The sequence below is a fragment of the Onychostoma macrolepis genome, chromosome 07 (assembly GCF_012432095.1).
Source record: "Onychostoma macrolepis isolate SWU-2019 chromosome 07, ASM1243209v1, whole genome shotgun sequence".
Taxonomy (NCBI): Eukaryota; Metazoa; Chordata; class Actinopteri; order Cypriniformes; family Cyprinidae; genus Onychostoma; species Onychostoma macrolepis.
The window spans coordinates 275925-287827 of NC_081161.1; the positions used below are offsets into that span (position 1 = coordinate 275925).

The following is an 11903-nucleotide window of genomic DNA, read 5'->3' on the forward strand; positions in this document are numbered from 1 at the left end:
TTTCCGTAATCTGGCCTGAAGCTTCTCTGTTTTTTTACACGGCTCACCAAACTGACTCAAGATGATGTTGGCAAGAATATAGAGAACAATTTGGTCTTCATTATCTGACCGGGGTTTTTCAATTTCACTGAGATTTAGTTTGCACACATTGATGTCTGATTTTAGGAAATGAAGCAGTCCTCCAAAAGACTTCTTTTTTTTCTCATTCAGGGTCTTTTCTTTATTCTGAGTCTCCTGCGTAAAACATTGCTTATAGCAATCTTCAACATCTCTGTGAAAGTAGTCTGGATCCTCTTCTTTAACGCTTGGTTTGGAGAATGCCAGATACCATTCAAAGAAATCGTATTTCTCCTCAACACCACCTCTGAGACCACTGATGAAATCATCGTGTTTTTGTTTAAGTGGAATTTCTTGGTTTATTAAGGGCCTTAAATCATCAATCTCCTTGCAAACCTGCAGAAAACCAAAGCGGCCCCTGTTATTGTATTTGGTGTTAGGGTTTGCTAGCTCATCTTTAGCCGCTTGCTCTTCATCATTAAATGCATCAATGGCAGAGCGTGCAGTGGCCAAACGCTTGTGTACGTCTGTGCATGGTTTTTCCACTTTCCTCCACATGTTCCTTTCTGGACTCCAGATCCGTGACAGCTGGTTTTTGTGAACTTGCCCCAGTGTGTCCCTAATATGAGAATTGTTGTTGTCGTCTCTATTAATAGCCTCATTTGCCCATTTTTCTGCCATAACATATTTGTTTTCCTCTTTTACCTCAATGTAATACAGCCGTGCCAGTGCTTGAGGATAAAAAGGGTCTCTGGAGAACAAATTTGAAGCTGACTCCAATAAACTAATGCAATTGTTAGTTGTACTTTCCCTTATGATGTCAAGAATCAGTCTGGAAAACTTTTCTTTTTCTATCAGACCCTTAGGTCTTGTGACCAACATGCTCTTGCAAATTTTCTCATAATTACTCTCCTTTCCTTTAACCTTCTTTTCCAAGAAGTCGCGAGCGATATCACATCTTGTCAGTTTGTGCTCATTGAGCATTTTGAGACAGGCTTCAGCAATCATTGGATGTGCCAGGCGCATGCATCTGACTTTCTGTTCTCCTTCTGAGAAAATGACTATCAGACCCTCGAAAAGCTTATTTATCTTTTCCAGTGAAGGTTTTTCCTCATCAGGCCATCGGTCTTGCTTGATGAATTCCTCACACAATCGCTTTGACAAGTGTGAACCTGGGACATATGAGTTTATCAAAGCCAAAAAACTGAGAAGTCTAGTGCTTCTGGACTCCTTGTGATTTTTAACATGATGTTTAATTTCTTCTGTGATCAGTTTCTCCGCATCCTCTTTCTTAAAGCCTTCCTGCATTATGTTAAAGGCATGAAACTTATCTGAAATTTTCTTGTATTTCTTTTTAATTTCCAGGTTTTTCTGAGCAAACCTCTCCTGCTCCTGTGGTAAGAGCTCCATTTTAAGCTTCACGTCGTCTTTTGCTCGAACAGCGCTCTTGCTCACAGCATTGATAATGATGAATGCAGGATGGTCGGTTTGATTACGCTGAAGCTTTGACTGCAGATTCTTTATTAAGTAGCGTAGGGGCTTATCATCTGTGTGATCCAACAGGAGAAGCACAGGGCTTGTACGTGTTTCATATAGTCTGAACAGTTTATCTGCCCGATGTTCAATCTCTCTCTCAAACTCAGCTTTATTTTCTGTGATATCTGTTTTGAATGGTTCTGTCCAGGTTTCACATCTGAACTCTTCTCTCAAGTCTCTCAGTATCTCCTCAGTTAGTGCTGGTCTGCCGCTGTCTTTCTGGTGGAACAGATTTATGGTCGTAACTTTCCTTTGGCCTTTTCTCTGTACTCGGATCTGTTGCAGAAGCTTTTCTTTGAATTGTTTTGTGTCCCCTTCAGAGAGTTTTGGAGGAAGAATCAATGTGTCTTTTAGACTAAAGTCTGTAGGGATGCAGTTTAAAATGATCACAGCTGGTGTTTTCGTACTGATCTTCCTCTTATTGATTTCTTCAATCAGGTCTTCCCTGAGAATATTATAGACCGACTGATCATTTATCCTTTCTTTGGTGTCCAGTAACAGCAGCACAGTTCTTCGATTTTGTTTCGCATGTTCTTCACTGGACAGCAGGAAAAGGTCCACCACTTGTTTTGACAGCTCTTTGGTGTCTAGATCTGAATCGATCACTCTGGCACATCTGAGATCTTTCCGGAGACGCCAAAGCACCTGCATGGCCAGAGTCGAGCCTCCACTGCCAGGCTGGTATCGTAAAGAAACGTCAGTGACGAGACAGCGTTTTCTGTTTCTTATTAACTCTATTAAATCATTAAATCCATCCCTTTCGGCCAGTGATACGTTCGCTGGGTGAAAGTTCAGCCACTTTAGTGGAGCTCCTTTTAGAAAGTCAGCCTGATGCTGTTTAGCTCCGCCAGGGTTTACCTTCGAGTCGAACATATCTGACCACACAATGTCGAGGCGTGACAGTGACGTTCTGAATGTAGTTGGAATTGAGATTGTATGACTGGGATTATATGAAGGTAACTGGTACATCATCGTCCTGCTTTATTTGGTATTTTTCTGGTTAGAATATGGATCTTTGTGTGAGGAGTGTCCTTATTCCAGACTAAAGACATAATAAATAATATAAAAAACAAAGAACAATGATAAACGATTAATGATAAAGGTTTGTGTAGTGAGGAAAAAAGGAACATGCACAGAAACTGTATTATCATACATGTATTATCATACATGTTCTTTTTTGTTGTTTCTGTATTTGAGTGTACATATAATCATAGGTGTTTTTTTGTTTAATAAGTTTCCTGAAGGTGGTTACAGTCAGAATGATTCTATAAAGAAACATCAAAATCAGAGAAACAGAAAGCAAGGCAAAATGTGACTTTAATATTATCTGAAACACTACGGACATCTCCAGGATTCTCAGAAGAGAAACTCATCTTAGTTGGATGAACTGCTACATTAGAGAACAGAAGACTACAACAAATATCATTTTTGCATTCCCATTTGCCCCAATAGCCAAGAGAGAAAAACAATAAAACAAATAAAAAAAAATCAGCACAGTGATTCTGTGACTTTCCAATAGAGGAAAAATATGGAAAGAATCATCACACGGGCCAGAAGAGAGAAACACTCGCTCAGCCAGTGTATTAAAAACTCAAAGCAGCAGTGTTTTTTTTTATTTTTTTATTCCATGGTAATAAATATAATGTTATAAATGAAAATAATTATTATTTTGTTAGACTTATATTGTTAGTAACTGTGGAAATGTCATCACAGTCTGTGAAAAGTGTGCATTGTGCACTTACTTTCCTCCACGATAAATTAATTCATATGTTTTTGTGAGACAGAGAAATGCATGGGTTGTCTTACCGTTCTGCTGACAGTCAGCTCTTGTTCAGTTTTCAATAAGCAGCACAAACCTTTTATATGCTCAGAAATGAGTGAAATATCACACCCGTTTGTGTCATAAACGTGTTACACCTGAAGTACTGCCTGCACATTGTGAAACAGATGGCTCACTTACAAAGAGAAACTAATATTTATCTCTGATTTATAGGTGCATGATAAGTTTGCACATTCACCAAACACTTAATAGCAAGTCTATAGACACAGCTACACATAACACTGGCTCCTGTCTCCTCCATTCTGGCTTGAAACGTCAGCTTGGGAACTCAGTCTTATCCTCGTTATACCGATCCTGGACCTTTGATCCATTGCCAAAGAAGCATTATTCTGCTCTCTGAAAGGACTCATTGATAAGTCTCATGCTTGTGTATTATTATTGAATAAGATATCTTTTCATTGGATTATTTCCTGGATGCTGAAGCCTTGATGAGCTTGTGAGCATTCGTTTTGGAAAGGATTTATGTTGTATATTCTCCGTGACTGTGATCAAATTATCCTGTGATAAGACTTGCCTATGTGGATCATTATCAAACACCTGCAAATGACATCAGTGTCCTCAGTAACTGAGTTCAGAGCTAATAGATATTTAAAGAATGCAGTGCAGATGCTTATGTGCAGATTCATATTTCCATGTGCAGCTGTTTTCAGTTCAACCTTCTACAGGCAAAGAACAACCAGTTTACTTTTATTTCCTGCAAAATGAAAGTTAACCGTCCCTGATTCTATGAAGTTAATAATGAAAGTGAACCGATAGCAGCAAACTCTCAAAGAATCTCAGGCAGCTGAAAGACTGTGATTGTGGTTTAGAGGAATTCTGCAGTTCCTTTGACTCAATGACATGTTTATTTTCATTTCTGGAAATTAACATCTTTCTCCTAACATGAGTAACACTTTCAACACACATGCAACATAAATTAAAGGACACCTAATATGCAAAATCCACTTTTACATGGTGTTTGGACATAAATGTGTGTTGGCAGTGTGTGAACACAACCACCCTACAGTGATAAAAATCCACCCGCTCCTTAATTTTTAATCCCCTTTAAACCAAGTCAATGTCATGAAGCCTGCCGTTTTGATTCTCTGAGCAATATAACATCACATTGCACAGGCCCCGCCCACAGCAGCTGATTGACAGCCCTGCACTCTTTTAGTAGAAGTAATTTTATTCATCCCCTTGGAGACATTGTGTTTCAGTGACTTGTTTCCACATGTGGTTTCTCAAAAAAGACAAAACAACACAAATTTCACAGTAGGACAATACAAATTTCACGGCACTTAGTAAAAAAAAATAAGAAAACTATCTTTCATTTAAAAACGTCACTGCCTGTGATATAAAATATTTTCCCCCCTATTAAAAAACAAAAAAACACCGGTATCCTAAATCTTCTACCTGAAGGCAAAGCTCAAACTCATTACACAGTGGGTGCCTATTATCAGATATAATTTTCATAGCTTTATCAAGACATCTAGTCTGATAAATTTGTTGCAAAACTGCATTTTTCCATATCAAAAACATAAACATAAAGTAATAATAGTTATGAGTGTACATGCGTTTATGACCTCAAGGTTAGACTATTGTAATGCTTTATTGGGTGGTTGTTCTGCACGCTTGATCAACAAACTACAGTTAGTCCAAAATGCAGCAGCTAGAGTCCTTACTAGAACCAGGAAATATGACCATATTAGCCCGGTTCTGTCAACACTGCACTGGCTCCCTATCAAACATCGGATAGATTTTAAAATCTTGTTAATTACTTATAAAGCCCTGAATGGTTTAGCTCCTCAGTACTTGAGCGAGCTCTTATCGCATTATAGTCCTCCACGTCCGCTGCGTTCTCAAAACTCTGGCCGTTTGATAATACCTAGAATATCAAAATCGACTGCGGGCGGCAGATCCTATTCCTATTTAGCACCCAAACTCTGGAACAGTCTACCTAACACTGTTCGGGAGGCAGACACACTCTGTCAGTTTAAATCTAGATTAAAGACCCATCTCTTTAGCCTGGCTTACACATAACACATTAATACGCTTCTATTATTCAAATCCGTTAAAGGATTGTTAGGCTGCATTAATTAGATCAACCGGAACCGGGAACACTCCCCATAACACACGATGTACTCGTTACATCATAAGAAGAATGGCATCTACGCTAATATTTGTCTGTTTCTTTCCTAGTCTGTTTCTCAGTCCGTATCCGATCAGATGGTGGATCAGCACCAAGAGATGATGTCTACAGCCCTGATCGTCAGCGGAGACCAGCACACCCAGATGACCCCCTGAGACATCAATTTAAATTATAATAAACAAACAAATATATATATTACAAAAATACACCGAGAAACAATAAATGCATTAAACTATACATTAGAATTATAGCAAATGAATAAATCATATAAATGAAAAACTTCAAATAATGAATAAAACACAAATACATTTAAATTATAAATTAAAATGCTCCATCGGGACAAGACCACGGGAATCAGATAAGCCCTTTACACAATCTGACATGCTGCGGTTGGAATTGAACTGCGGGTTTCGTCTGGTCAGAGGAGAACTGACCCCGACTGAGCCTGGTTTCTCCAAGGTTTTTTTCTCCATTCTGTCTCGGAGCGAGTTTTGGTTCCTTGCCGCTGTCGCCTCTGGCTTGCTCAGTTGGGGACACTTAATTTCTAGCGATTATCGCCGATTTGATTGCACAGATACTATTTAAACTAAACTGAGCTAGACAATGACATCTCTGAATTCAATAATGAAATGCCTTTAACTGAAAATTGAGTGTTTAATCTTATTATACATTACTGACACTCTATCCTCCAATTTGATACTGTTAAGTGCTTTGACACAATCTGTATTGTAAAAGCGCTATATAAATAAAGGTGACTTGACTTGTAAACCCATCACAGGGATACCAAGTCATTTACTCGCAGTACTTAACATTTTCCTGAACAAGCTCTTTTGTTCCACCATAACATTCCCCAACCAGCAAATAATACAAAAGGTCAATACACTTTCACACATAAACGAGTTATAAAACACCTTTAACAATGGGGGCTTACGCTGAATGACACCATCTTCCTAAGGAAATATAGTCTTTGCTGACCCTTTTTGGTCACACTTTATATTAGGTGGCCTTAACTACTATGTACTTACATCAAAAATAAGTACTTACTGTGTTCATATTGTATTGCAAAACACTTCTGCTGCTATTGAGGGGGATACGGGGAGGTTAGGGGCAGGTTTGGTGGTTTGGGTAGGTTTAAGGGTGGGTTAAGGTGTAAGGGGTGGGTCAACAGTGTAATTATAAATGTAATTATAGAAATTAAATGTAAGTACACAGTAGTTAAGGCCACCTAATATAAAGTGGGACCCCCTTTTTATTCACAGCGTCAGTCGATTTATCCCGCCTCAATTTGTGAACTAAAACAACTCCAAGGTATTTATACTCTTCTACCCTCTGCTCCCTTTAATACTGGTCACACTTGTTGAGGACTCTTTCCTAAAATTAATACACATTTCTTTAGTTTTTGAATCATTTAACTTGACATTTGATACATCACGCCAAGAAACAAATTCATTTAAAAAGGGTCCATGACTGTCCTCATCCCCTTTAAGGAGACTAACCAATGCAGCATCATCTGCACATTTGATTAAATATCTCGCTGGACAAGTACTCCTACAATTGTCTGTGTAAATAATAAACAGTAAGGGTGAGAGGACACAACCTTGTGGGGATACCAATATTTCGTATATACAATATACTCTGTTACTTAAAAATCCTGCAACCACAAAATCAGTCCTCCATCTTCCAATCTTTCGACCAGAACAGATGCCATAATATTATTAAATTTGTGCCCAAATTTTTCTGAATGGTTTCATGCATATAGTTGTGTTAATAGTGTTCTATGTGAACAAGTTCTGCATTTATTTTCCCCAGGTTTTTTTTTTTTTTTTCCTTTGAAAATCATATTTGAATGTGCCGGTGGGCGAATATGTTTTATGCACCCCTTCAATGTCAAATTTGGATAGGAGGAGAACATTTGGCATCTAACTCAAAATAACTGCTTTCAACAGATCGATCTTTATTCATGAACAAATTTATTATGTATGAAAGTCGAAGAACATTTGATGTGAACCCAAAAAAGCTGCGTCTAGCTTATAATCTGTTGAATATGAATATACAACAAACAACAAATCCACGTGTCTTAAAGTGGTGGAACATTTACATTTACATTTAGTCATTTTGCAGACGCTTTTATCCAAAGCGACTTACAATTTGGGGAACACATGAAGCGATTCATCTTGAAGAGGCAATTCGACAAAGGAAGTGCTTGTAACACCAAGTCTCAGGCATTGTTTAAATAAGTACAAGCTAGCAAGGGAAGGAATAAGTAAGGAGAAAGATTTTTTTTTTTTTTTAATAATAATATTGGCACCCTTGGTAAATATAAGCAAAGGCGGCTGTAAAAATAAATCTGCTGAGTGACACATTTTTGTGTTGATTTTGATGTTTGTTTTGGATTATTGTCCTGATGGAAGATCCACCCATTATAAGATTTCTAGGCAGTCCGGTTTAGATATTTTTTATCAGTTGGCATTTATAATCCTGTGGAAGAGGAAGTTATGGCTGGACAATTTCATGCTCATAGTCACCCTGGTGTGCTAAAAAATATAAACATGAATGGGAACCCTGCTGAAAAAAAAACAATAGAAAATGTAATGGTTTTAATGGGAATTGTATTGGTTTTAATGGAAACTATAATGGTGTCTGCTGGTATGTGATGGATTCTGTTGCTGGGATGTAAAATCCTGTTGGAAAAATGCCCAAAACACACTCAAAATAACTTGCCAAAGTGCTCCTGTCTGATATAAGATTATTTAACAAAATAGACAACACTGGCTTCAGTAAATGAGAATTCACTTTTTAAAATTATTTTAAGAAACGTTCAAATAATTTCATCACACTAAACAACAGCGCAGAGACATTTGTAAATAATAATACAATATATCAGAATTGCTGATAATCAATACATTTATACATACATAACTATTATGCAGAAGTCTTCACCCCTTTATCTAATCTGCAGATTCATATTTCCAATTGTGGAAGTATTTGCAGTTCAACAAAATTATTTGTAGTGTTTTTTTATTAAACAAAACATGAATGATCAAACCTTTTATTATGCAATATTTCAAATTAAACCATTTCAAAGCAGTAGAGGAAGACTTTAGCAGAAAATGAAAGTGAAGACACTGTATGTGCGCTGATACAGTCTTGGTCTGAGATCCAGAACCGGTTTCATTAAATCAAGTGCGGCAGATGTTTCTGCTCTATGGATATGGATAGGATTTCCATATTTTAGCATAGACTTACATTAGAAAATTAATATGAGATGCTGTTGAGACTTCCTCATCCAGCTCACTTTAGGACATAAAAGAGTAACAGTTTGAGGTCGATTCAGAGATATATGCTGATTATTTAAGATCCATAAATAAGACCAGTTTCTGGACAATTTAAACGCAACATTGTAGTTTATAATTTTATAAAATCACCACATTAAAGCTCATATCACACACAACTCAAGCAACACTAAAAGTTGTAAGTACTGACATTTCATTTTTATATTAGATTTAAGGACTTTAAACTTTAGGTTAAGAAAAAATTAATGATAAAGTAATATTAACCATTTATTTACAGATTGTAACTACGCTTTACAATTAAAACTTCTGTAGACTTGTCTAATACAGTGATCATAATCAAGCTACAACTCAAGAATTATTAAGAGAACACGACTGATCTTCAGAGCAAACAACCGCTATTTCACGCCACCAGAGCAACAGATAACAGTCATTGTGAACACCGACTTTTAAACAAAATACTGCATGCAAGCACTAGTTTTATTATTTTACATTGCAATTAGCTTGATTAACTATTAGAAGCTCTTTTAAGCGAGTAGATGGGTGGCTCTTAAAAGAGCCTTTGGGGGTGTTTAACAGCCTCAGGCTGCTCTACTTGGAGCTGGTGTACTTGGTGACGGCCTTGGTGCCCTCAGACACGGCGTGTTTGGCCAGCTCCCCGGGCAGCAGCAGACGCACGGCGGTCTGGATCTCTCTGGAAGTGATGGTGGAGCGCTTGTTGTAGTGAGCGAGACGAGACGCTTCACCGGCGATGCGCTCGAAGATGTCGTTGACGAAAGAGTTCATGATCCCCATCGCCTTGGAAGAGATCCCGGTGTCGGGATGAACCTGCTTCATCACCTTGTAGATGTAGATAGCGTAGCTCTCCTTCCTGGTCTTTCTGCGCTTCTTTCCTCCCTTCCCCGCGGTCTTTGTGACGGCCTTCTTGGAGCCCTTCTTAGGCGCGGACTTCGCTGGTTCAGGCATGATGCTGCTGACGAGACAATGATTAGAAAGAGCCGCACAGAGCCGTTTATTCACTCACCGATGCTAATTTACACAGAGATGTGGAAGTTTCTGATTGCGTGTTTCCACAGACCACACCCATAAACTCGACCGTGATTGGACAACTGGAAGAACCACGAGCGGAACGAGGGCCAATCACCCGGTGAAATGATAGCCCCGCCCACCGCTCCATGTTTGAGCGACATCAGCCCACGTGACTAAGCTTCCTTTGTTTTAATTCCCGCTCTTTTTTTTTGTTTTTAATAAGAAATGGGCCTCAAATATCATATAAACCCTTATAGACCGATTTAAATAATTTGGAGAAAAGAGCAATAATTATTAAACACTTTATTTTTCTCTGCTGTCCGCTAATTTTACTTGTATCAAGTATCACCGCCATCTCATTTTTTTTTTTTTTTTATAACTTAAATTCAAAGAACCAGCTAAAAAAGCGAATCAGGACGCTGTATAACGCACAAAGACATGCTTTGATTGTGTGCCTCAAACACCTGACTTTATACGAGCTCCAACATCAGGATCAGAATGAGTAAGAGCTTTATTAACAGATGTGTTTTCAGATTCGAGGAACTTAGTAATACAAGCTTTTTCAAAAACTTAAAAATCAGTTTCTGGCTCAACGTTATGAAAACGCGTATATTCTCGGTACAACACACACACCAACATTAAACTAGTTTTACTTTCTAAAACAGATTTATAAACTAGTATTGTGTATCGTTTTTATTTTCACCTCCAGCATAAACCAGCAACATGAGCTCTTTCTGTGTCGGTGTGGGTGGCTCTTAAAAGAGCCGTTGGGTTTGTTCTGATTGAAGGCGTTTATCCTCCGAAGCCGTACAAGGTGCGTCCCTGTCGTTTGAGCGCGTACACGACGTCCATGGCGGTGACGGTCTTTCTCTTGGCGTGCTCGGTGTAGGTGACGGCGTCGCGGATAACGTTCTCCAGGAACACCTTCAACACCCCGCGGGTCTCCTCGTAGATCAGACCGGAGATGCGCTTGACGCCGCCGCGGCGCGCCAGACGACGAATGGCGGGTTTGGTGATTCCCTGGATGTTATCGCGCAGCACTTTCCGGTGACGCTTAGCGCCTCCTTTCCCGAGTCCTTTCCCGCCTTTGCCTCTTCCAGACATGATTCAGATGCTTCTTGTTCAATCAAACAACGAAAACGAATGTGTAATAAACGCTTCAGTGAGGCTTTTTATATTTGCTTAAAGGACCTAATTGAAACCAGCACCGTGTCACATGACAAAGATGATTTATAATATCTCTCCCTCTCTCTCTCAATTCAGAAAGCTTTATTGGCATGAAAATGATTTAGAATATCTGAATATTTAGTAAAGCCTAGATAAAATAATATAAAATAAAAAAGACAATATTATATAAACACATGGCTAGATATAGCAAAAAAATAAATAAAATAATAGTATTAATAAAATAATATTAGTAAAATAAATAAACAATTATAATAATAAATTAAGGATTGTACTACAGAAATCATGTAACAACTGAACTTAGAAATTTGAACATTGTATACATTATATAGATGAGTGTGAGTGTGTGTGTGTGTGAGCGTGTGTGTGTGTGTGTGAGTGTGTGTGTGTGTGTGTGAGTGTGAGTGTGTTTGGGCTGTGTGTGTGTGTGTGTGTGTGTGTGTGTGTGTGTGTGTGTGTGTGTGTGTGTGTGTGAGTGTGTTTGGGCTGTGTGTGTGTGTGTGTGTGTGTGTGTGTGTGTGAGTGTGTGTGTGTGTGTGTGTGTGTGTGTGTGTGTGTGTGTGTGAGTGTGTTTGGCTGTGTGTGTGTGTGAGTGTGTGTGTGTGTGTGTGTGTGTGTGTGTGTGTGTGTGTGTGTGTGTGTGTGTGTGTGTGTGTGTGTGTGTGTGTGTGTGTGTGTGTGTGTGTGAGTGTGTTTGGGCTGTGTGTGTGTGTGTGTGTTTGGGCTGTGTGTGTGAGTGTGTGTGTGTGTGTGTGTGTGTGTTTGGGCTGTGTGTGTGAGTGTGTGTGTGCCGGCCCGTCTCTACGGCCAGACTGTGTTCACTGAGTGTGTGTGT

The 11903-nt window shown here is 38.8% G+C and overlaps 2 protein-coding genes across 2 annotated transcripts; both read right to left on the reverse strand.

The window, feature by feature from the left end:
* Window positions 1-9397: 9397 nt before the first annotated feature.
* Window positions 9398-9853, reverse strand: LOC131543492 (histone H2B 1/2-like). The gene has a single exon (XM_058780876.1). The coding sequence runs from the start codon at window positions 9818-9820 to the stop codon at window positions 9446-9448; it is 375 nt and encodes a 124-aa protein (XP_058636859.1). The 5' UTR covers window positions 9821-9853; the 3' UTR covers window positions 9398-9445.
* A 778-nt stretch (window positions 9854-10631) lies between these two features.
* LOC131543501 (histone H4) lies at window positions 10632-11009 on the reverse strand. The gene has a single exon (XM_058780886.1). The coding sequence runs from the start codon at window positions 10985-10987 to the stop codon at window positions 10676-10678; it is 312 nt and encodes a 103-aa protein (XP_058636869.1). The 5' UTR covers window positions 10988-11009; the 3' UTR covers window positions 10632-10675.
* Between the last annotated feature and the right edge of the window lie 894 nt (window positions 11010-11903).